General features: G+C 38.9%; 1 protein-coding gene across 3 annotated transcripts in view; it reads left to right on the forward strand.

Annotated features, from left to right (window-relative positions):
• Positions 1 to 26,388, forward strand: part of RUNDC3B (RUN domain containing 3B) — a 97,002-nt gene that overhangs the window by 18,537 nt on the left and 52,077 nt on the right. For all 3 annotated transcript variants that reach the window (XM_004582282.2, XM_058678328.1, XM_004582283.2), the window contains exons 3-4: positions 12,104 to 12,237; positions 22,493 to 22,578. In XM_004582282.2, the coding sequence (XP_004582339.1) occupies positions 12,104 to 12,237; positions 22,493 to 22,578 (220 nt within the window). The remainder of the gene's footprint in view (positions 1 to 12,103; positions 12,238 to 22,492; positions 22,579 to 26,388) is intronic.

Here is a 26,388-nt window from a genome sequence, read left to right on the forward strand (position 1 = left end):
CTCCGTGAAGTTTCCAAAGCTTATAGAACAATGTGAGAACAACAGTGAATGTATTTTAAGCTGAGAAATAAGCTTAAAATTGCACCAATTTTACTGCTTTCCATTATGATGCTTTAAAGTAGGAATGGTCCTCCTTTGTCATCATGTTGCATGAAATTCCACTGTCTTGATCCTCTGTTACTTTAAACAGCTAACTGGGTAGTGTGTCATAGAACCTAGTTTGAAAAGCTCTCATAGAACATCCTTTTCACTATATCCACCATTTTTCACAGTTTAACGTGACTCGTACTTTTCTTTTGCTTTGGATATGAGTAATAACTTACTGGGAGGGGTTGTTGTTTATTTTTATAGACAATGCCTTAAGATTATTTAGTTTTCTGCCTCTCCTTTTTCCTTCTATAACTTTTGCACAAAAATCTGTGCTATTATTTCTATCCCATTCACCCTCTTACCTGTCCAGGCCCTGTGCAGGAGATTTAAGATCCAAAGATGAATATGCCCTATTTTCCTGTGAGTCTCAATCCTGAAGGGCAGACAGAGGCTACATTAACAAATGATAGTGTCATCAGGTCATCACAGAGTCCCAATGAGTGTGATGCAGTATAGAGGAGTGAATAATCCGTTCTGCTCAGCTGGGTCAAGGCAGGCTTCCCACAGGAAAGAAATGTATGGGGTTTTCAAAATTGTGATTTAATTCTTGACAGTATCATCTCTGACTGCCTGTTCATAAGCTAACAGAGCAGATAGTTTAAGAAAAACGCAGCAGTTAAACTGTTCATAGAGTACAGTTGTTTGGTGTGGGGATGGGTTAAATGTAAAATACCCAGTTAAAAATAGTGAAAATCTTTATTTATTGTGGAGAATTACATGCTTTCAATAAAATACCAGTTTGGTTTAAGAAAAATGTATTTTAAGGTTGAGTTACAGAGAGAGAGAGCTTCCATCCACTGGATCACTCCTCAAAAGGTTGTGATGGTTGGAGCTGAACTAGGTTGGAGCCAAGGGCCAGGAGCTCCATCCTTGTCTGTGTTGTGGGTTCCAGTGGCCCAAACACCCAGGACATCAGTCACTGCTTTCCCAGACTCATTAGCAGGCAGCTGGGTTGGAAGTGAAAATTGTCAGAGCTGGAGTTGTACTCACAAGTGTTGCTCGTGTGGCATGCAGAGGCTTACCCAGCAGAGCCAAAACCCCTTACTAAAGGAAGATGAGTTAAATGTAATGGGGTACTATATCAAACTTCTTATGAATTAATATGCCAATTGCAGTTACTAACATTGGGCTTGCTGACTTAGATTCAATTTAGATTTTGTCTTGACTCTGACCATTTTTTTTCCCAGTTAGACTTGTATACAGCTAATCTTTTTATTTGTTCTTCATTAAGTTACTGTATTCTATGCTCATCAATCTTTTGCTTTTACTTGGCTATAACAGGCATATTCTGGCATAGTCTACCGTTCTACTGTCTGCTGTGTAGTAGACATGCTGCTTCTAATTTCTATGTTGTTTGTTTTCCCATTTGTTTGGAAACTGCTCAGTGAGGCCTGACCCTGTGTCCTTCTTGCCACTGAGACCCAGATTTTGAACCTTTGGCCCAGGGATTAGGATACCAGTCATCTTGTGTTGGAGTGCCTGGGTTCAGTTCCAGTTCTGGTTCTTGGCTGCTACTTGCCACTACTGTGGACTCTGAGAGTCTTCAGTAATGGCTCAAGTAGATGGGTTCCTGCTGCCCTCAGGAGAGCCTTGCTTTGAGTGCCCAGCTCCAAAGCTGTTGCAGGCATTTGGGGATTGAACTGGCAGATGAGAGTTCTCTCTCAAATAAGTGGATTTTTAAAAATTAAAACTTAGAAATTTCACCACGGCAAAGGTATTCATTTATCTGATGTGTTCATTCGTGCTTCTCTAATCTTTAAAACAGTACTCCAGAAATAATTGCCACTTGTTATTTATTGAAGAGTCAAATTTTTGATGCTGAAGTAATTTCTGTCCTTTTTCTTAATAGCAGTTGTATTCAGAACTTCAGTAACTCAACATTTTAGGACCTTTCTAACCCAGCTGAGCGGTTATGGTACCTGGGCGTTGCTGTGAACCCTGGCTTGGACCTCAAAGTGCTTCCCGACTCAGATGAGAAGTGAGCAACTTCCCATGAGACCGTCTTTGAAGTTCAGTGTAAACACCTTTAGAAACAATGGGTGAAGATAAACCTATCCACTTGGCTTTGCAGTTTTCTTTGTTCATTTTTGAAGCATTTCCAACTTTTGATTTTTGGTCTGCACACAAAACGAGACTGAAATTGTTTCTGTAGCAACATATGAGTACAACTCATCCAATAAAAATTATATACTCGGGCCAAAGTGTGATCCCAGAGATAAGCGTGTGGCTGTGCAGCTTGCTGGAGTTCCATGGTTAGACAGTGGACAAGGTCGCTTGGAGCACCACCATTTTAAGTTATGTGCTTGGAAATTTGGGAATGCCTTGGCAGATTATTTGTATCCTGTAAAAATCATACTGTTGAAGTACTTCTTGTACTATCATGATAAATTAGGCTTGTGGTCTTAAGTTACAGAGAGAATAAAATAAACCTCCTTTTTAGTTTTAGAGTAAATTGAATATTCAGAGAAAATAGATCACTATGTAGATATTAAAAGCAAAACTTTAGCCTCCAAAGGAATTACACTGAAAATAGAAAACAGAAACTGTTACTAAAATTTCCATACTTCTCACATTCCTGTTACAATGAAAATCAAACTCCTGCACTTTATTTCTTCCTAAACTCCTTGCCCTTGTCATTTCTTGTTTTTCTGATATCTTTTGCGAATCATCTTTACTTGAAATTTTATTCTTTAACCACCCCATACATATTTGGCTTTGTAATTCCTCTTAATTGATTAGTACATTAAAAAAAAAAAAGAAATGAAAAAAGGCAAGGAAAAAACAAAAAAAAATTCTGCTGTGATTGCTTCACTTAAGCTGTTTGTGTATGTGAACTTTTCTCTTGTTGGGCTGCCAATCACATTTTGCCCTTCCTCTTAAAAGTGATGAGAATTCAAACACAAAGCAGCAGAAGATGTCAGTGAACTTCCAGAAGTTTGTGTATAACTCTGCTGATAACTTTGTGTGTCTGTCAGAACATGTATAGTATAGTATGTGTGTGCATTTGAGTATACTGGAGGGTTCTTCAAAATATTCGTGGAAATGGAGTTAAAATATCTTGATGCAAAAAATTATTTCCAATTTGATTTCAAAATTTCCTTTTAATAAATATGCTATCATGTCACTGAACATTTATGTTAACAAAGTTTCCTAAATTTCTTTAGAATAGTTTCCCAATTATTTCACTAGCTAACGAGTTTTTATAGTTACTGAAATCACAGGGTGTATACATTTTAAATCTAGTGCTAATTGTTAAATAGCACCTAAAAAATGCTGTACCAAAATAATGTATAGATTATTATTTTTCTTATTATGTTTTTCTAAATTTGATGTGAGTAAATCATCTTTTTTGACTTGTGTAATTAATTTCATACTGAGGATGGCACTGTGGTAGAGCAGACAAAGGTACTGCCTGCAGGTGCTGGCATCCCACATGGACACTCGTTCAAGTCCAGGTGCTCATTTCCCATCCAGCTTCTTTCTAATGGCCTGGAAAGGTGGCAGAAGATGGCCCATGTCATTGGGCCCGTGCAACTGCTTGAGGACCCAAAACTTGTTCCTGGCTTCTGCCCAGTCCAACCTCTCTTGTTGCGGCCATTTGAAGAGTGACCCAGTGGATGAAACATAGATCCCTCTCTCTCCCACTGTCTCCCCTCTTTCTGTAATCCTGCCTTTCAAAAAGTAAATAAATGTTTAAAAATAAAAACAACACAGGGAGTTAAAATCTGGTCACAGATAATTTGTAATTTTGTATATTGTTGCTTGGTGTGGATACTTCTAGCCTTTAGGCTAAATGAGATGATAAATTATAATTAGAACCATTAAATTCTGTGAATATATTAAAGGTTTTGCTTTTTAAACATTTTCCCATGGTCTTTTATAGCCAAGATGAAAATAATATGTACAACCAGGGCATAAAGGCTGGCATACTAAAAGCTTTCAATACATTTGGGTTTATAATGGACTAATCAGTTTATATGAGAGATTAAGCAATGACACTGATTGTATTACATAGTTTATGTAAATTTCTTAAATTCCTCTAACTAGGATTTCCATGGAAGTTGTTTCACTTGATAATATTTTGGGTCTGTAAATCATAAATAAGATGGAGAGCCTCATTTTAGGACCAATACAGTAAACAAGGTTTACGCATTAAGAATTTATTTACAATGGAAAAGCATTCTGTTCCGATTTGCATTCCAACACTAAGAACTTTTTTTGTAGTTTTGTAAAGGACATTATGTTCTAGTATGGATTTCAACTAGGGTACCAATTATACATTTTTTATCTCTATTTCCAAATATAATCTCTGTTAAAAGTTACATATGGAGGCAAGAGGATAGGGGTGGAGTGGTGGAGCCATAGATGGGAACAGACGTGCAGGTCCTCTTCTTTTCCTGTGTCACATGGCTGTCTGCCATGTGTATTTTAAGTGGTTTTATAACGGGTCTGAGTGGGCAAATGTGTATCTGTGATCTAGTAGATATTTCCTTCTTTGCTTTTAAGAGAAGGAAATGACACTTTGGGAAACTTGACTTCAGAAATTTGGCTTGGGAGTTTCCCCTATCATTATCTTAGATGCTTTCAGGTAGCATAGAAGAGGTGTGTCGTATCTTTCTAGATGGTTGTTATTAAACAGTCATTGAAAGCTGTAGCACATGGAGCAGCAACATGAAGTGCATTCAGCAGGTGAAGCAACAAAATACACAATTATTTAGGCAGTGTTGCTGAATCTGCTGAGTCTTGGATGGACTCTGAGTGCTCCTCATCAGTCCGTGGGAAAAAAACCAGAAAGTGGAACTGGCCTTGAAAAATGCATTTGTTTATAATTTTTAGACAAAGATGTGTGTTTTTAAAGTAAAACATCTTCTGAGCCATGTAATTCAAGAAGTAGTTTTTCTAACCAGCATTAACAATATCTGAGGTGGAAAGCCGGTTATCGCAGCCCGGCAACTGCGCAGTGTGAGATCTGATGTCATCATAGCTTTGGGAAAGACTGGTGGATGTGAAAGTAGACAGGGAACAGTTCCTCTGTGACTTCTGGAAACCCTCGCCTCTCCAACAGGACAGACAACAAGGGAAGAGCTGGAGTGACTTCAGTGTGCAACTCAACTCAATTGTGTTTCTTTTGTTTATTGGGAGGAAGTGGTGTGTAACACCACTAGACCATTTGGTTTGTTCAGTTGGGAATTGTAAACTTGCTGGCAGGTTTGCTAAGTATGTGTCTGGTGGTGATGTTTACTTTTTTAAGGAGATTTCCCAAGGTTGCTAAGGGCTAGCTCATCATCAAGTACCTCTTCACGGTACTCTGTGCTGGTGATGCCCCATGGCACTGAACAGGAGGAAAAGGCTGTCCCTTAAATGGGCTTCTGTTGTACACTGCATGGATTCTGCAGAGCTTGCCAATAAAAAAAAAAAGCATCCAGAGGGCCTAGATATGCTTATGCTAAGTTTAAGAATTAAAATCCCTTTGTTAAAACCACACACGATAATCCATTTACTCTTTTTCCTCTCCATGTGACCCCACGCATCTCTAAGTTCTATGGCTTTAATTACTGTTATCATTTATGCAAATCAATATAGATTGAATTTTATTGTAACTCTTAATGAGTCTAGGTTTATTCATGGTTTCCTTAATTTGGTAAGTAATGGCACTTGTGTTACGTGTCCATTGGGAGCCCTGGAGAGCTGAGATTTTCAGTTGTTCACTAGTAACTGTTTTGGCATCCTTGAACCATTAATGGGAACATGTTTGGTAGTTCCCTTTCTCCTACTTAGATGCATGTGTTCACTTAGTAAGAACTTTCTAAATTGAGTTCATGCCGTGTACAGGACCCTGCTGTGCCTCTGTACTTAAGAATCAGCTTTTTTATTACATTTGCTAGTCATGAAAAAAATACATAATCATTGTTTTGAAATATAGAAACTTGACAATAGGACAAAGGATTTAAAAAGTCTTTATTTCTTTAATCCTAATTTGTATCAGTGATCTTTTAAAGTGGTTTCCTGTGTTGTGTAGTATACTTCTGTAACAATGCACAGTTCTATAAGACTATTTGTTATGTGTAGTTCTCTGTATGTCTTCCAGCCTTTGGCTTCTGTTTCAGTCTGCCAGTATTTGTATTAATGCTGGTGGAGGGAAAAACAACAACAACTAAAAAACCAACCTTTGTGCTCTATTTATATAATTGGAAAAATTACTGTGTAAAAAAATGAGAGGAAGTTGATTCAGTTTTCAGATTTCTGGTGGGCCTGGTTGTCTTCACCTAGGAACAGACTGACTTTCATGTTGTGCGGTGTAACTCTGTGCTGACATGTGTTTGTGCTCTGCTTCTTTCTGGTGAACTCAGTGTTAGCAGCTCAGTAATGGGATGAGAGATGCATGTCTAGGATGGGTGACTGATTGCTGGGGCCAAGTGAGGCTACCAAGGGGAGGAACTCTGCTGGGGCCAAGTGAGGCTGCCAAGGGGAGGAACTCTGCTGGAGCCTGGCTTCAGAGTCAATAGAAACTGCTACTGAAATTATTTTCAAGTGTTCACATTTTTTGAAAGTAGAATAAGATATTTTGGTTAGGAAATTCATCATTGTCAGCATTTAACCTTCAAAGCTGGGTGGTCTTTCCAATGTAAACCTCTTCTAAGAACAACAGTACTTTATTTTGTAAAGGAAAAGATTGAACTCTCTTACAGAAATGGACATCTTTGCTGTTCAGTGAATATGAAGATAGTAAGTAGAGAAGAGTAAAGTGGTTTTTCTAAATTAGCAGTAAGAAATGTTGGTGTTGTTGCTACAACATTGCAAATGAGAAATTGGAAGATAAATATCTTAATGTTAATTCAGTGGCAAGCTAAGTCTCTAAGGATCCACTCCCCTTTAGTATCTGAATATTTTTGCAGTGATACCAACTTACTAACCTTTGGTGGGATCAATCAGGCTTTTGCTGATTATCTAGATGAAAAGTAGCTCCTAGGAAATAATCCTTGGTATTGTAGAAAATTATCTGCCCCTAAAAATGTAGAAATCTGTGCCTATGGAGTCATTGAAAAATACATCTTGTGAACAAACTTTGAGCAGATTTTTGTAGCACTAAAGAGCTTCAGTTGATGAGAACAGTTTTGCAGTCATGGTTCAAGTGGCTAAGCACATTCCAAATGGTGGAGAAAGGACGTCACTGAACAGATTCATTTATATTTCATATTGTAGTATGAAAAGGTGATGAGTCATGAGCCTCTGCAAGGTAGACAGCCACTTTATAGATCTTGTTTCCTGTTCTTAGAAGGTTTCTTTCTGGCCGTGAAATCAGAAGCAAAACTCAAGTGTGTTGTGAAATGTAAATAGTGTCTTCACTGGTGGAATGTGAGAGAGGAGTTTGAGAGGCTCTTCAGACCCTGAAGATAACAGGCTATTTTTAAATGGCAAAAATGGGCAAGAGACCACAAGGCTGGTTGGTAGTGGATTTTTTTTTTTTTTTGGTCTGATAAACTTTTTACCACTTCCTTCAGTGTGCCTGCATGAGCTGCGGTTGTAGTGTTGAGTAAAAAATATGTTTTATAAAACTTGTTTAACTTTGACATTGATAAAAGTCAACATCTAAGAACACTTAAAATTGTAAAAGTATTATATGCTTGTATTCATTAAGACTTTTAAAAAGAGAATTGTGACAGCTTATCTCTTTGGAGTAAACTTTCTCCAAGATATAATCAATTTTTTACTATTTAATTTTCTTTTATACCTTCTTGTAGAGAAAATGAAGATGTCTTGGGAATAATTATCACTTCAGTATTTCTAAGGCACATATAATGAGCATGTGCTTTTGTATTTTCTATCTTCCGTTTGAATACTGGTTGTAGACTTTTACTAGTGGTTACTCTGTTTAATCAGAAGTGATAGATAGTATCTCAGCTAATCAATTTAACACTTCAAGTACATTTTTTGTAGGTGCAGAAATTATGTAAATAAAATTCTGGGATAACAGTTCACCTGAGAACCTGGTGAATTCCACTTCTGCTGGGGAAGGTGGAGGGTGGCCCAAAACCTTGGGACCCTGCACCCACATGGGAAACCTGGAGGAAACTCTTGGATCCTGGCTTCAAATCAGTTCAGTTCTGGCCATTGTAGCCATGTAGGGAGTGAACCAGCAGATGGAAGATCTTTGTCTCTCTCTGTAAATCTGCCTTGCCAATGAAAATGAATAAGTAAATTTAAAAAAAGGGGTACTTGGTTCCCTTAATGGATTATGTGATAACAGTAATAACAGTTGCATTAATTGACTTTTGTGTCTCTCCTGGTGTGCACTAAAGCTGTGCTCTTGGCAGCATGTCTGCTGTCAGGTAGTGCTTCAGATATACTCATTGTACGGGAGAAGCTTACGCTTACAAAGTGATTTTAAACCATTTCCTCAAATCAAATAGCTGGAAGTTTACCTAATTCAGGTCCTGTTCCTGGTCTCAGAAACTGTTTTCTTAGGGCAAGTGTGGTAATGTAGTCAACTGATCATCTGCCTGCAGCATTGGTGTCCCGTGTGGGTGCCAGTTCATGTCCTGGCTGCATGGCTTTTGATCCGTTTCTCTTGATTATGGATTTGAAAAGCAGCAAAGGAAGGCTCAATTCCTTTTGCTTCTGACCCACATGGGAGACATGGCGGAAACTCCTAGGTGCTGGCTTGAGATCGACTTGGCCATCTGGGCAGTGAATTAGCAGATGGAAGATTCTCCCTCTCTCTGTGTCCTTTTCTTTGTGACTCTACCTTTGAAATGAAATAATTGACTTAATCTTTAAAAATTCCCTCGTTCTTGCTGGTGTAGATTGGCTCATGCCTCGCTGGGTGGGACACAAAGATTAGTCACTCCTCACCATGGTGTTGGGGACTTTCCTGCACACTCCACCCCCCAAAAAAAATGTTCTGCACCTTAAATGTCGACAAATATCTTGTTAGAGTTACAAGCCAGTCTAGATTATCCTAAAATCTGCCAAGATCAGCAAAATTATACTTCAACACAACAAATGGCTAAATACTAAAATGAAATAGACACGAGACAGCTGAATGGTACCTTATAGCCATTTTAAGGTATATAGCAGCCGGTCCTGTATATAAACTAAAATTGAAATGTCAATGAGCTAATCATAGGTTGTGGTTAGGACTTGCTTTTTTTTTTTTTAACATACTGGTTACTCAAAACCATGTCAATTCCATAATATTGCAAATTGCTGTTGATGTTATATTGGGACTCTTAATTGACTGGGATGATATTCTACCAGCTCTAACTACAGACCAGAAATGGTCTCCCCAAGAAACTGTTCAACCCATCTGGACAATAAGTAGCTGGACTCTATGCTTGGTATATGTTTGCAAGGAAAGAATCTTGATTGAATTTGAACTGTAATACTGCATCAAGGTGGAGGAATCCACCAGGGGGGAGGGGAGGGGGAGGGGGAGGGGTGGGGGGATTCCCAGAGCCTATGAAACTGTCACATAATGCAAAATAATTAATAAAAAAAATTCCCTCGTTCTTGCTGCTAAGCATCTTGCTGCCTCCTCCAAATGAACAACAAATTGTTGACATGAAAAGTGCCTTAAAGAGAAAGTGTGTGGAAGTCTTGTCGCAGGAGCTGTTTTTAATTACTGTTTTGGGGGCAGGGGCGATGTGAAGACCTTCTAGTTCCCACACACTGGTTCATATTCCCCATGCTTTCAATGGCTGAGACTGAGCTAGGCTGAAAGCAGGAATTGGGAACAAAGCTGTGAGTGGCAGGAGCAGTTTCTTAAGCAATCATCACTGCCTTTCAGGATCTGCTGGAGTTGGGCCTGAAAGGAGCTACAGCTGTGACACCAGGAGCCTGTGGGACAGGAATGTTTTAAGCAGTGTCTCAGCCGCCGTGCCAGACACCCGTTTCCCTTGAAACCTTTTTGCAAGCAAGATGGGTAGAAGCTAAAGTGATGTGGAGAGACTCAAAGAAAGAAGGGAGATTATCAGTATTCTTACAGACTTCAATTGTGGGTAGTAAGATTTGATTCTGACAGGGGTATTGGGTTCAACGGTTATTTGAATAGAGATTTATAGGTGTTCTTATGTTTACTTCTACGTAGTCAGAAGTGGGCATATTTGTTTGAAGTATTTGTTATCTAGTGTGCAGAATATCATCATTCCATATAATGATCAAAATTGGTATTATAAATGCATACTAATTGGAGGTTTGAAAAATTCACATTTTTGTGCATTGCAATTAAAAAATTTTATGCTGATTTTCCAACTCATTTGTTCAACAACTGTGTGTTGAATGATCACTTTCAGCCAAACAGCGTATCAAGTGTGGGGGATTCATCTAACAACAAATGAGATAGTGCTAGTAAATGAGGCAATCCAGAAAACAAGCAAAGCAAGCAACTGTAAGGACGAGTCGTGCATGTGAACTGGTGTGCTGACAGTTGGGACTGTCTGTCAAGTCATGTGTGTCTACCAGGTGAGAAGGGCTTTTAGACCTCCTGAGAGATGATCAGCTGGTGTCTGCCATGAGTTGCCAGGTTGCATAATGAGGAATAATTTTGATGAGAATACCAGTGTCTGGACTTGCCCTCAGGATTTTAGTGCTTCAGTTTTGGGGGCGTCCAGGAATGAACAACTTAAAAAGCAGTAGCATTATTCTAATGTGCTGCTGTTAATGGGAACCACATGCAATCTCAGTCATTACTGTCAAAGTGGTGCTTACTGACAAGCATACTTCTGTTGTTGGAGAGAAGTTATTTGGGGGGAAGGAAAGATCTGAGATAAATGAATAATTAGTCAGAATGGATAAATGTATATTTAAAAATAAAAAGGAAAAATTTTCTTTATTAAGATTAAACAGTTTACTTAAATAAAACTGATAATTCCAGACAACTGAGGAAGGTATAACACCGGTATCCCATTGAGAGATGCTAAATGGTGGGTGGAGTGGATGTTGTGGTGCCATGGCTTAAGCTGGGATGCCCACATCCCAGCTTAGGGTACCTGGCATTGAGTCCCACTTGTGCTTTCCATCTAGTGTTCTGCTAATTCATCTGGCAGGTGGTGAGTGATGACTCAAATGCTTGGGTTCCTGACACCCTTGTGGGAAACCGGAAGGAGTTCCTGGCTCTTAGCTTCGGTCTGGCCCAGCCCCAGCTCTTGCGGGCATTTGAGGAATGAACCATGGAAGATGTGTGTAGTCTTCGCCTCTCTCTCCCTGGCTTCTTTCTTCTTTCTGTTTCCCCTCTGTTGTCACTTTCACATGATTACATCTCAGAAATAAACTTAGTATTCAAAATGTATTAACCATTCAAAATGGTTATCATGAAACTAATACTCAGAGTCCCGCATAGAAATATTAGTTCTAATATAAGGTTGTAATAGAGCATCTGGTCATGAACAGATAGCTAGGTAACCACATATCAAAAATTCCAGTGGTAAATGGTTGAAGAGTTGCCATGGAGTGGTGACTAGAAGATAGCAGATGAGTGACTGTGGTGAAGCACTTTACAGATGAGAATGGTTAAGTGAAATGACCAGTGGCCACAGGATGCCCCTGTTCTAATGACCATACATTATTTGACTTCCTTGGCATATCCCTGTGAAGAGGATGGAAAGAGTTATATCACTTTCCCATGTTGCAGTGGAAGGAGTTTACATTTAACTGCAACATTTAAGTTAGTGATTGCCTAGAACCATGAGGACAGTTTCTGTGCACTGTCTACAAGACTTAGATAACAGAGTACTAAACTCCAAGGGAGCTGTAGTGACTAGTCCCTTTTTACTTTATTCAGTTTAGTTTTCTTGTTGAGAAAACAGAGATGGAAGAGGATGAAGTTTAAGATGTCCCCATGAGTGCTCTTTCCATGGCAGCACATTGCTCTTGTTTTTGTGATTTTATTTTTCTTAAACTTTGAATTGGCTCTCTTTTTTTGCTTTATTTTATCCTGCTGCAATTTTTTTTGAAGGTCAAGTCACTTGGTTTGGCTATGAAAGTCCTCGGAGCTTCTGGGACTATATCAGAGTGGCTTGCCGCAAAGTCTCACAGAACTGCATCTGCAGCATTGAGAACATGGAAAACGTCAGTTCATCCAGAGCTAAGGTAAGACATGAAAGAATCTGCATGGTGTTCTCATTCCGAGTGGTTTTGACTCAATTTGAGCTCTCTGTATGTGTTTGTATTCTGTGTCGAGATTATGTACCTAACCTAGTTTGACATCTCAGAGATTTGTTAACATTTTTTACTTCCATTGCATGTCATTACTTTAGTTACTTAGAATGTGCTTGAGTCTTCACTATTGTATTTCAAATAGCAGGAGGGTGTGAACTACTTATTTAGTTTGCTTTTGACCAAGCCCAACTAAATATTTCTTGTTCTGTGATGGTTCTACATTTCCTGAGTAATGTAAACTCAGGAGCTTACACTCAGTAGCTCAGTGTTTGGCTAAACTCTAGGAATGTCCAAGAGCTTTCTCTCTTTTTTAAAGAATTGTTTTATTTTTAACTGGAAAGACAGATATATAGAAAGGATAGAGAGAGAGGAAGATCTTCCATCCGTTGATTCACTTCCCAAGCAGCCGCAATGGCCAGAGCTGCACTGATCCGAAACCAGGAGCCCAGAGCCTCTTCCAGGTTTCCCACATGGGTACAGGGTCCCAAAGCCATCCTCGATTGGTTTCCCAGGCCACAAGCAGGAAGCTGGATGGGAAACGGGGCTGCCAGGATTAGAACCTGTGCCCAAGTAGGATCCCAGTGTGTGCAAGGCGAAGACTTGCCACTAGGCTACTACAGCAGGCCCCAAGAGCTCTTTAGGAATCTGCAGTGCTGAAACTATTTTTGTATGATGCATATACCTTATTTGTCTTTCCATTGTGTTGATATTTACATTGCTGGAGCAGAAGCAATGGTGGTAGAACTGCTGGTGCTTAGCACCAATTAAGACATTGTCATTAAACTTACGGAAGCTAATTTCACACTAAGAATGACTTTACTGATGTGGTTCTGAGTACATGTCTCTCGACTGTCTTAGGTGGCAAATGGGAAATGTGCATTCAGCATTTCTGTGGCATGCTGAAGGAAGTTGTTGCCTCAGGAAAGACACTGTGCGGTTGTGTGACTTATGAGCTGAGGCAAACACTTTTTTCATGTAATATTATCTTGCTAGAAAGCAAAAGCATCTTTTTAAGAGTAACCAATTGACAGACATTTTCATAAAAATAAAGTGAAAAGTAATCCTATTATTTCAAGGAGAAATCTTCCAGTGTTTGTTGCCATTGGTAAAATTAAATTCTTAAATAAAAACCAGAATTTTTGCAAGACTTGTTAAACTTGAATTTCCAATACATAAAGGCTTTTCTGATTACTTTAATGTTTATATTAATCCATATGGGATGCTGGCACAACAGGCGGAGAATTAGCTGACCATGGTGCTGATCCCCATTTTTTTTTTAAGCTTTACAACTTGAACTTCCTTTTTTAATGAATTTTCATCAGTTTCCTTATGGTTTAAGAATAACATCTTGGTTTTCTTTAGGCTTAGATCGAAGGAACAGCTGTAATTTGAACCAAATCTATAAAAATAAAGGTATCCTAGATGGGATCTGGACTTTCTTTGCTCATATTCAGGTTAGGAGCAGGAGACAGGCACATGGCAGTTGTTTCTTAAGCCCTTCAGTAGAGGGGAGCATGTATTTTTAGAACATATTCCAAGGTCCATGAGGTAGTTGAAGTTAAACATTTGAAGTGTAGCATTTGGACCAGTGTGGATGAAAGACACCCTGCCCAGGGCTGCTGCAGACTGGACCAGCTCTCCTGTGGAAGATTTTGGAATTGTATTACCAAATATTTCCCAGTAGAGAGTTAATATTTATTTTGTAAAAAAAAAAATTGGTATTGTTAAAACACTGCAGAATAGGTGTGTTCCAGTTGTTGCATTTCTACCTTGTTCCTGTTGAGATCTTAAAACAACTCCAGGTAGTAGGAAAATAGACATCTATGATTTGCCGAGTTGTGCTGTGCAAAGGCTTTCAGTAAGAATTAATTTTGTCTTTATTCATGAGCAAGTACTCAGTCTCCTCAATAACTCACACTTGCCCAGTGTCAGGGTTGAAGGAATGAATTGTGTGCCTCAGATGCCAGGGTCATTGGATCTTGAGTGAGCGCCAGCATGGTTATCCAATTTTGACACACTCAACTGACAAACAGCCTATAACTCCCTGCAGTTTGGCCAAAACCATTCTATTGTTAGTTCTATAAAAAAGACAGTGGGTGGGCTGTTTGTGCAGTTTTAGAGTTCTGGAGATGGCTGTTTAAGCAAAAGAAGACAGCTAGCTACACAGTGCAATAAAAACTAATTTGATATGGAAAATTTTAAACTGATTTGGTAGAATCAGAATTATCGGTGTCTGATGCTACAATATCACCTAGATTCATGATGTAGAAACTTGGCTACTATGAGAGACCTTATACGTCTCTCTCCATGTTAAAATCTATGAAATACAGACATTTCTCTTGTTTAGTCTGGGACTAGCTGAACTTATGCTGTAAGACCTGAATAGCTGGACAGTGGAATAGGGTATTTGAATCCAAGATCACATGGCTTTTATCTTTCTTTCCACCACCTGCAGGAATTCTGAAACACTGTTTCTAATCATAAGTTTTGGGTTTCAGAGTAGAATCAGCCCTCAGAAAAGTAATTTTCCTCCATTCTGAGCTTACCATTCTTTGCCAGCTACCTGTGAGCTGATTGCTTATAAGTATATTCTGTTATTTCTGACATGAGCCACCTCTAACTGAATCCTTACTTATTATTACTGACATGTAAGTACTTCCAATGGGTTGTTGTTGGTTTTGAATTCCTGCTGCTTTCAAGCTGTAGGAATCCAATGTTTCCCTTCCTTTTTCATTTTCTTGACTGCAAAATATGAGCTTTTTATTGTTGAATTCTTTCTACCTTCCTGTATATTTTATATGGACCTTACCCCACCCCCTCTTATTTTTTTCTTAAAAGCCATCCTTAATTTTATCTAGGTTGGGTTGGCTTTCCTCATTTGTGGATGTATATGTTGTACATTCAGTTTAACATTGAGTCAGTTTCTGAATTTACAAGTCACATCAACCATTCATATACCCTGTTACAATCATGTCAGAACTATGCATATGACCTTAATGCATTCTCAGAACACACATCCTCATTCCTCCCTTGACCTTCTTGATTTTATCAGCTTGCTTTCCACTTTGTTGAACAATAATTGGCCTTTTTTTTTTTTTTTAAATCTCAAACCTGGAAGAATGTCAGAAAGAGTTGGGAAACTTTAAAAATAAAATTGAAGATCCCTAGGCAGAAACTAGAGATATTCTGTGTCTGCCTCTTTGTTTTGTATGCCATGCATTGCAAACAGTAGGTTCAGATGAATCTTCCTAAAATCCTGTTTTTATTATTACATTCTTTAAGCTTTTCTCTGGTGATTCTGCTGTTAGTAGCTCTGAGCAAGTCTTCATGTTCTTCAGTTTTATCCAGTTATTCAGCAAGTAATATTCAGTGCCTACTATATGCCAGAAACTGTTACAAATATTAGGGCAAATGGTGAAAATATGTCAAAGGGGAAATTTTATGTCAATTACATTTTAGTAATATGTTAAACAAATTTTCACAAGGGTACTTTAGAAAGTTCCTGGAAAATGATGTTAAAAGGTGTTTATCTTCGTGCAAAAACGTTTGAAATCCATAGTTTTAAATAATATGCATCTCTTGAAGTTTATGAAGCATTCTCATGTTCATAATTTCAAAATGTTTTGCATAAAATTAATTTTTATTATATTTCCACCAACTTTTGAAACACCCTTGTGTGTGTGTGTGTGTGTGTGTATGTGTGTATCTGGGTCTGTGTGTGTATTGTGTGCATATGTGTGTGTGTGTATTGTGTGTATACGTGTGTGTGTCTGTATTTGTGCGTGTGAAAGAGAAGAGAGAGAATGAATGAGGGAATTAGATAATAAAGGAATGAATGCAGGTAGGAGCTACCTGTGCATTTCTTTGTTATAGGAAGTAGAATGCTGTAATCTGAATTACATAATGAGTGTTGTATGGAGAAATGTAGAAGGGAGGAATGAAAAAGAGATCCTAGTGAATAGGTTATATGGGTTATAAGTGGAGTCTTAAAACAGGTGATCTGGGAGTTTAAAAAAAATCCAGTTCCAGTTCTAACACTGACAGAATAGATTATGTTAGAGGACTCCTCTGCTGAGGACAACTATAAAGGCTGAATAAAAGAAACAAAGAAGGTGTTTAGCCTGGTGCTGAAGGTGCTGCGTAGGACACCCCATTGCTTACCATAGAGCCTGAATTCAGTGCACAGCTTCAGCTCCTGACTTCAGAGTCTTGCTATGGCAGTCTCTGTAGTGCAGGAATTGGTGCAAGGAACTGGTTCCTGCCATTCGTATCGAGTCCTGCATTCATTTTCCAGTTCCCAGTCCTTGGTCTCAGTCTTACCCGCCCCAGCCAACACTTGCATTTTCTCTAAAACTATTTAATTTTAAAATACAGGTGGCAAATTGAAGGTTTAAGAGAGTAGCAAAAGTGTAATAAATTGAGTGGAGAGCAGAAAGGTACTTGAGATGAGCCCCACCTTGGTCTTAGCCTAGTCTGAACTGTGTTGTCCGTTCACATCACAGACAGAGGCTAAGTAGACATTGGTGGAGGTGGGAGTGGTTGTTTTGTTTTCCTGGGCTGGAGAATTGGAAGTTGGAACTTGGAACTGCCTGAGACAGATTGAGAGGAGACAACTGCAGACCAGTGGGCCTGGGCTGTGCATGCACCTGGCCTGTTAGGGCACTTGCCAGCTCTTAAGCACAAGTTCCATGAGCCAAGCTGAAAGTAATAGGTAAGAAGAGGGAAAACACTCTTGTTATAAAGAGACAGGCGAGAGGTCAGGGCAGTCAGTGTGGCCAGGTCCCTTGAACATTCCAGGCTCTCATTGAGATCACCTACAAACTGTGCTTTGGAAGTAAAGGAGACTAAGAAGATGGTAACAGAAGATGCCTAAACGTGGGAGCCTGTGGTGATTTTCTGGTCCTCTTATTGGCCAGTCAGAAGAATATTACTGTGTACTCTGGAGAAAGATAGCATCAGAAAGACAGCAGATTTCCATAAACAGTCTCAGGCTTGCAGTAACAATTCCATAGGTGTATCAAGAAATGCTATCAAATGTTCAAAATTATGGAAAAAAGGATAAACCAAGCAAGAGTGATACATTATAGACTTTAGAAAAGTAATTTTAATGGGCTCAAGGAAATAGAAACAAAGATATCATCAGAGAACTGAAATATATAAAAAATTCAAAACAAATCTAATCTCTATTCTTATCAGACTTACTGCTGAGTTTCTGAACTATACTTAATGTTAATAAATTCAGAGGAATTAACCACAGCAAAATTGGATAGATATCAGTAGTATAAAAACCAAAGAGTGAGTGTGTGAATGAAGTTGAAGAATTCTGATTAACTCATGATTGAAAGAGGAAACCATGGTCAAAATGGAAATATATTTAGAAAGTAATGTTAGTGACAGTATAATTTATATTAACATGCTTAGAGGAGAATTGGCTAAAACTCTTGTGTATAAAAAAGAAAGCTGTATGTTAGTAATCAAAGCTTTACAACACATCACAAAAGTAGACACGAAGAAATACTCTTTTAAAAATCTGAAATTTAGTGATTTGAGACAAACCATCAGTTGTTTTTAAAAACATTAATGTAGTTGATAAGCTTCTAACAAGACTAAAAGAAAAAAGATTTTCAGCTGTCACTATCAGGAGCAAAAAAGCCAACCTCCACATACATTAAAATTTTCTAGGGGGCCAGTACAGTGGTCCCAGCTCTTTCACTTCTGATTTTCTCATCCTTGGAGCGGCATCTCAAACTATCAAACCACATGAGTGGACCCCTGAGAAAATGTTCCACAATGGGATGACATCAGATGGCAGTTCCTCATCTCCTGGGTAATGCTTGGTTGGGTTTCTCCTGTTGTATCCCCCTCTCCTCCATATACAGGAAGAAGACAAAATGTATAAACAATGGTCTCACCCACTGTCCCCTGATCCTTGACCCTTCCCACCCTGGTCTCCTATATAAATATCATCAAAGATAAAATTTAAAAAGTATATGTTTTTCTAGGTGACCAATACAGCGGTACCAGCTCTTCCACTTCTAATTGAACTTGCTGCTTATAGCCTGGAAAAGCAGTGGAAGATGGCCTTTGGCTCTGCACCCCTGTGGGAGACTGGGAAGAAGCTCCTGACTCCTGACTTCAGGCCAGGCCATATCTGGCTGTTGCAACCATTTGGAGAGTGAACCAGAGAATAAAGATCTCTTTGTCTTTCCCACTTGCTTTGAAATTCTGGCTTTCAAGTAAAATGAATACACCTTTAAAAATTCCTAAAAAAAGATATTATGAATAACTTTACACTGATAAATTTGGAAATTTAGGTAAAGTGGACAAATTCATTGAAAATACCAAGCTAACACAAAAAGGGAGAGAACATCTGAAACTATATTATCTGTTGAAAAGATTGGCCCTGTTGTTGAAAATCTTCCTCTTTTAGACTTGTTTTTAAATAGAGTGGTGTTTTTTTCTTACAGTTGTAAGAATTCTTTTGTGCATTATTGATGAAAATCTTTTGTCTTTTTACCCTCTTAAATGATGATGTTTCATCTGCAGAAATAGGAAGAAAGGTAGAATATGTGGGTGTTCGTGCCGTCGGGTTGGTCAGAACAGTTTGCTGATGGAGGATGAGTTTCTTCTCTTAATTGTGTCTAATTTTTGTTTCTCCTGGTAAAGTAAAGCTAATATTCACAGGATTGCCTGCCAGGGCCTAGCACATTCACTGTGTTTGTTTTTGCAAGAATCATAAGTGCTTCACCGTTATCGGTATATATAGTCTAAATTCCTTAACCTAGTGTTCAGCTTTCCCACTTCTTGTCCCTAATAACCTTTATAAGTCTGTGTTTTGTTTTAGTAAAAGTTCTTTTGTTGAAAAGAAACTGCCAAAATTAGCATAGTTTATTATCACACTATAACAGAAATGTCCACACGCATCCAAGGAGAGGAAAGTACAAGTAATTGCCGCTCGGTTTTGTGTAGATGGAAATTAATAAATCAGGAAGCAAGACTTTCCCCAGATTTCTTATCTAGCAGCACAGTCTCCTGTGCCTGATTTCCTCTGGAGAGCAGCCATCCTTGCTTCTGCATTGGTCAAGTTGTAGCCTTTGACTGGAGACGTCACTGTTAGATTCTGTCTTTTAGATGACATTTTAAGAGAGAATCTTGAGGCTACTGGTGAGTCTGTGTCAGGCACTGTGCCTCTCCATTTCTCCATTGCAGGAAGCCAGTTGCAATTCCCAGAGATTACTCACAAGGGACAGGGACTGAGCACAGGACAAGCTTGGCAGGGCTGGTGTGCTTGCTTGGCAGGGCTGGTGTGCTTGCTTGGCAGGTGCACCACATGCTGACTGCTGTGTGTCCTTCACTTTCCTCACAGCAGCAGCCTCTGCCCTTACAGAACTTTACTGCCGACTGACTAGAAGCATTTGAGCTGTCCTGTGTGAGCTTAATGAATTCACAAGCCCACATTCCTGGAGTGTATGGTTCTTTTCCTTTCTAGTCATTGACCATCATGCATACTGCTCACTGCCACCTTCATTAACAACTGCCTGGCAATGTTTTCAACTTTCTTTATTCAATCTTCATGATTTTTCTAGATATTTGTACAACAGTTGAATGAAAATTAATTATACGATCTTCACAATAAATTTGATCTTGTATATATTTTTAAAAATAGTGTCTTCAAGAAATGACTTGGAGTATTAAAAGATATTAGTTAATTCCAGTGATTGAATAGTTTTACTTAGAGGATTAGGACCAGGACAGCAGTCAGGCTAGGCTGGGATAGGCTGCAGCACCCACAGGAGGCAGACTAGACTAGGCCCAGGGACGGGGGATCTGACAGGGCTCAGGTAGCTTGGCTCAGGTCCTGGGGTCTACCCGTGCGTGTGTGTATGTGTGAGGGTGAGAGGGTTGGGTTCTTGAGATCTGGGGATGGGGGAATTGGTGGGAATATGTCAGGGCTTGGGTCACCTGGCCTATGTCCTGGGCCTACCTGTGAGGTGAGTGCCAGATTTGGGAGCCCAAGGGGTGGGGGATTCGGCGGAATTTCGATTGCCTGGCTTCAGTATCGGGGCTTGCCTACTAGGTGGGTGCAGTGGGTGCTGGGTTTGTGAGCCCCAGGGGAGGGGAATCAGGCGATGCTTGGGATGCCTGGCTTGGGTGCATGCAAGAATGTGTCTTATTTAATGAAAAAGGTGAAGCAAGAGCCTTGCGCAGTAGCCTGGCAGCTAGCGTCCTCGCCTTGAAAGCTCCAGAATTCCATATGGGCACCAGTTCTAATCCTGGTGGCCCTGCTTCCCATCCAGCTCCCTGCTTGTGGCCTGGGAAAGCAGTCAAGGACAGCTGAAAGCCTTGGGACCCTGCATCCATGTGGGAGACCTGGAGGAGGTTCCTGGCTCCTGGCTTTGGACTGGCTCAGCTCCAGCCATTGTGGCTGCTTGGGGAATGAATCAACAGACCAAAGATCTTCCTCCTCTCTGTATATCTGACTTTTCAATATAAATAAATAAATGTTTAAAAAAAAGAAAAAGAAAGGTGGAGCAGTGGACACAGGCCCTGTTGTAAAAGGAGACTGTGGCTGCACATTTGGTGCTGTAGCAGAAGAACAGAACTAACTGGACAACTACCCCAAACAAATGATGACAGCAAAAAATCTTGGTGAATGGAGCCAATAAACATTGGGAAGGTGGCATCATCTTTGAATCAGTAAAAACGGCAGTGTTTCAAAACGATCCAAACCACTTGGACAGACCCCTTGGAATATGTACAGATTGAGACTCTGGGTTTATATAAAGTGGCAGTTCCTCATCCCTGGGTACACAGATGTGTGGGAAGTCATGAGTGGTTTCCCCCTTTGTCTCTCCCCTATCCTCAGGAACAACAAAAAGAAACCGCGAATGAGCAATGAATTCACCCAGTTTTCCCTAAACCTCCATCCTTCCCACACCGATTGACCATGTAATCATTATTAAAAAATAAAATTTAAAAAATTTTAGAAGATTTGCATTTGGTGAAAACTATTGATGATTCTGTTACACTGTGCTGATTTCTGGGTTTTTTTAAGATTTATTTTATTTTTATTGGAAAGTCAGATATACAGAGAAGGAGAGACAGAGAGGAAGATCTTTGGTCTGCTGATTCACTCCCCAAGTGGCCACAAGGACTGGTGCTGTGCTGATCTGAAACCAGGCGTCAAGAGCCCCTTCCAGGTCTCCCATGCAGGTGCAGGGTCCCAGTGCTCTGGGTTGCCCTTGACTGCTCTCCCAGGCCACAGGCAGGGAGCTGGATGGGAAGTGGGGCCGCCAGGACAGAAACCTGGACCCTTTTTTTTCTGGTTTAAGTACTTGACAGTTGTTTTTACAGTTCTCTGGGAGAGGTCTGGCACAGTAACCAAGCAGCTAAAGTCCTCTCGTTGCACACACCGGGATCCCATATGGGCACCGGTTCATATTCTGGCTGCTCCACTTACCATCCAGCTCTCTGCTTGTGGTCTGGGAAAGCAGCTGAGGACAGCCCAAAGCCTTGGGACCCTGCACCTGTGAGGGAGAGCTACAAGAGAATTCGGGGATCCTGGCTTCAGATTGGCGCAGCACCAGCCATTGCAGCCACTTGGTGAGTGAATCAGCAGATGAAGTTCTTTCTCACTGTCTCTCCATCTTTCTATATATCTGACTTTCCAATAAAAATAAGTAAGTCTTTAAAGAATAAGAATTCTCTGTGAGGCCGCAGGTTCAGGTTCCTGATAAGCCAGGAAACGGAGTTTGCTGTTAGTTGTAGGAAACTGTGGAAAGATCGAATGGAAAATTCTCTTGAACATGGGTGCTGATTCATTTTTATGAATGAGAGAAGACTCTTTTTCCTAATATTTTATAAGAGCACTCTAATCTGTATATGATCTGGGTTTTAATGTTAATGATTTTATTATAGAATTGAAAAGAAGTCTAACTCAGGTAACAGTACTAATGTGCTGTCCATTTAGAAAGTGTTAAATGTACTTGTACCTTTTGTCTTCCAAGAAACCAACCATGTAGTCTAGATAGCAGAATTTACCCATTTTATTTACTTAAGATAGTTTTCTTAGTTTTATCAAATATATATTTTGGATGAGTCATTTGCACATTAAAATTGTGTTCTTGATGGCACATTGAACAAAAATATAATTTTCTTATATCTAATTATTTTTCCTTCCTTTTAGGGTAGAGCCTGGATCAGAGTAGCCCTCATGGAAAAGCATTTATCTGAATACATCTCTACAGCTCTGAGGGACTTCAAGACAACCAGGTTTCAAAGTCTTTTGCATTTTTTAATTATTTGAAAGAGTTATTGAAAGATTTAGAAATCAAAATATGAGAATCTATAGCCCTCATCTGTTTTACTTTTTCCCTTTCTTACTCAGATAAAATCCACTGTCTTCTCAGGAAAACAAAATTTGGCAATCCAACACACATCTACATCGGTTTATGTAGAAAAATGCACATTATTCCTGTAATACCATTTTTCTGTTTGTCACACTTGGAGCACTTGAAGCTCCATTCTGCCTTAGACTTTTCCGTGACCAATTTGGAAATCAAAGTACAAAATTGCTGTAACATCTTCCTCTTTTTATACCACCAAGTTTACTTATTTTTTTGCTTATAGAAAATTCTCATGAATCATTGAATCGTGCGATGCTTGTATTCATGTGTGATTAATTATTGCTTAATTGTCTTTGCAAAGAGGTCCATACTAATGTTGTTTTCTTAGATGGATGAAATACTGTGCCTTGTGAAAGAAAGGACTTTGTTAATTTCTTCTGATGTTAGAAAAAAGATTCCTATTACCGTAGTAGTCAGTCATTCCTACTTCTGTCTGTGCGTCTATAGTTGTCGCTGAATGAGCCGGTCTTTTCTATATCTACAGTATTTGTGATTTGAAATCTTTTGTAATTTCACTATCTCAGGCACACACTGTCCACTGCCACTAGTAACATGCCACTGTGTGAATAAAATTAATTAGGATTACACAAAGTTCTGTTTAGCTCCTAAGTTGATACGTTACAGTTTAGGTGTTCAAGAATCACACAGTATTCATGGCTAACAAACTAGAAAGCATGTACATGAAACATTTTCTTCACTGAAGAAAATTCTGTGGGACTGCACTCTCTTAATTACTTCTAAATTACAGTACTTTGATGTTCTTCTATTTTGGAAAAAGAAGAACATGGTAAAAACTAAAGCAGTTCTCTATAGAGAAATCATTATCTGGAATCTAAACTTCTGTGGCGTCGATCTTAAGAAACTTTGGGTGTCTGTAAGAAACATTCTTTGAGTAAACTATCTGGTACCAATTACAGTGTCTTTACTTAGATGCCACCATCTTTGTAGGTTACATGATAGTAAGCATGTAATTTTGGAGAGGCAGAAAATTATGATTGGCTATAAATCTAGTCAGGATAGAAAGACCTGTAACTAAAACATGTGTATAAAATATGACAGATACATACTGAGTTCTTTTCAAGCAACATGATACTCTAGAGCTGTTTTCTAAAGACAAAAGTTGACAGTAAGCTTAAATCTTTGAAATGAACCTTTTAAGAGAATGTATTTGCTTATGATTAGTAATAATCATACTAATAAATACATTTAATTATGAAGATAATAGGCATGGAGAACACATCTTTGAAGATAAAAATAGAGCTTAGTGTTATAATCTAGTGACTCAAACCTAGAAATCTTAAGTTAATACAACCAAAACAAAGCTTACATAATAATCTCTTATACAATCACAGTATTACAACAGTTATGATAGTGTTTTCTGAACTTGAATTAAGACATGAATAATCTAAGTGGGTAGTCTTGTTTTTTGGTTTCAGTTAATGGGTGGAGTAGAAATCATTCCTGAATTGATTGTTTTAGAAGAAGTTGTTTACAAAGGGAAATATTTTATGCCTTGCATTTAATTTTAGCCATGTTCTTTTGATAAAAAGGAAATGGATTCAGCTCTACAAAAGTAATGAAGTAAAAATATTTTTGTAAAATATAAAGCAGAATTTAACCATATTATTAAATGAACCTAATTGTTAATAACAATGTTTAAATTTGTAATTCCCAAGAAAAAAATAGACTTATTGCGGAGTTCTCATTTTTGAAGCTAACTAAAATAACTTACGGAAAAACAAGGTCTTTTTTGTGTGTTTGCTATTTATACTATTATTTTTTGCTGAAATAACAAAAAGAAACTTCATAAATACAAATAAAATGCAAATAGATTGCTGGGATCTAGGAAGCCAAACATTTGAAAGATGTAACTATTTGAAATTGTAGTTTGTATCTTACCTTGTATCTGAATGCTTCCTGAGGTAACCCTTGTCCAGGGGTAAGAGGTGATCCCTTGTCCTGCAGGAATCTTGACAGTATCCAATTCTGGTAGATTACTTCTTGTTCTCTCTGCTTTCAAGAGTAACAATATAAGGGTGACACATGTGTTCCCCCAGTACAGGAGGAGGAGCTCCATGAACTAAGGCAGGCTCATTGGAAAGCATTAATATGTAGATCTGACCATCAGTGGGTGGAGGAATGCATGACTGTGGCTCCACATAATCAGAGATATTCATGTCTTTTTCTTTTTTAACTGAAGTGGAGGAGGTCCTTATGAGCAATGAAGGAAGAAGTCCTATGTAGAGTAGTTTCATGGTTTAAACATTGTGGTGTCATTGCAAGAAGCCAGCACTGGGAAGCTGAGTGAATATTGGAATGTGAGCTAAAAACAAGTTACTGTGGTAGGTTCTAAGGAAAGACCCAAAAGTAACTGGTGAGTAAAGTAAAAGCTGAATCGCTTCAATCGACTGAAAGAAAAGTTAAGTAAGTTGTTATATTTGAAGCAGAACTGAAAATATTCCAGTAAGAATTGAAAATGTTAAATACCGACGAATATAAAGTTACAGAAATAGAGGGTGTAATGATGAAATTATTATTTAAAAAAAATTATTTGGAAGGTGGAATTAGAAAGTGAGAGAGAGAAAGAACCCTTTCATTGGTTGGTTCACTCTCTAAATGGCACAACTTCTGGAGCTTCCTCCCAGTCTCCCTCATGGACACAGGACCCCTAGTACGTGGTTCGGTTTCCGCTGCTTTCCCAGCAGTGTTAGCAGGGAGCTGGCTCCAAAGTCCGGCAGCCAGGACTTCAACTAGAGTCTAAGTAACCAGTGAACCTGCTAGACCTTAAAATTAGCTTCATGGAAACCCTTACTTGCAGTTGCACCACAGTGTGTATTTTGTAATGTTAAAATTGTGCTCTGAAGAAATGTTAATTTTCTCAACATTTGCATATAAATAGGGGAAGAACTAAAGTATAAAATTTCATAAGTTACTATCATGCTTCAAAAAGAATATATGATTTGCTGGACACTTCCTGAATCTTAGAAAAGTAAGTGGAATGGTAATACCTTGCTGGATTCTGGCAGGAATCTAAGAGTTTTGTTATCTCAATAAGCTTAGAAGTTGTGCTTTCCAGTGTCCCGCCCCCGGCCTGTGGGTTGGCTTTCTGCAACTTCAGTTACCTGCAGACAATTTTACTCCAAAAATATTAAATGTAAAATTAAAGGAATAGGTAATTTTAATTTTAATTTATGAAAGTACGTTGCTATCATCGTTCTGTTGATCTCTTTGGCAAATTTATAAATTAAGTATCAAAGGTACCTATTGTGTAGGGAACAGCACAGTGTATAAAGATGCTCCTCAACTCAGGGTGAGTTACATCCTGATAAATCCATGATCAGTTGAAAATTTCTTAAATTGAAGATGCATCTAGGATGTCCAACCTACTAATTCTCATTATCTAGATTATTTAAAACTGCTCAGAACACTGACATTAGCCACCAGCTGGGTGGGATCATCCTGAGCAGAAGCCTGTTCTGTTATGGCAACCGTGCGATCTGCGCAGACCGCTGCTTGTTCCTGCTCCCACCCGACTCTACTCCACACCACCAGGCCGGGGGAAGATCAGATTCAGAAACAGAAGTGCAGTTCCTACTGAATGTGTGTTGTGTGTTTTACCATCATAAAGTTGAGCAATCTTGGTTGATCCTTCATAAATCAGGGACCAGGTACTTGC

The sequence above is a fragment of the Ochotona princeps genome, chromosome 20 (assembly GCF_030435755.1).
Source record: "Ochotona princeps isolate mOchPri1 chromosome 20, mOchPri1.hap1, whole genome shotgun sequence".
Lineage (NCBI taxonomy): Eukaryota > Metazoa > Chordata > Mammalia > Lagomorpha > Ochotonidae > Ochotona > Ochotona princeps.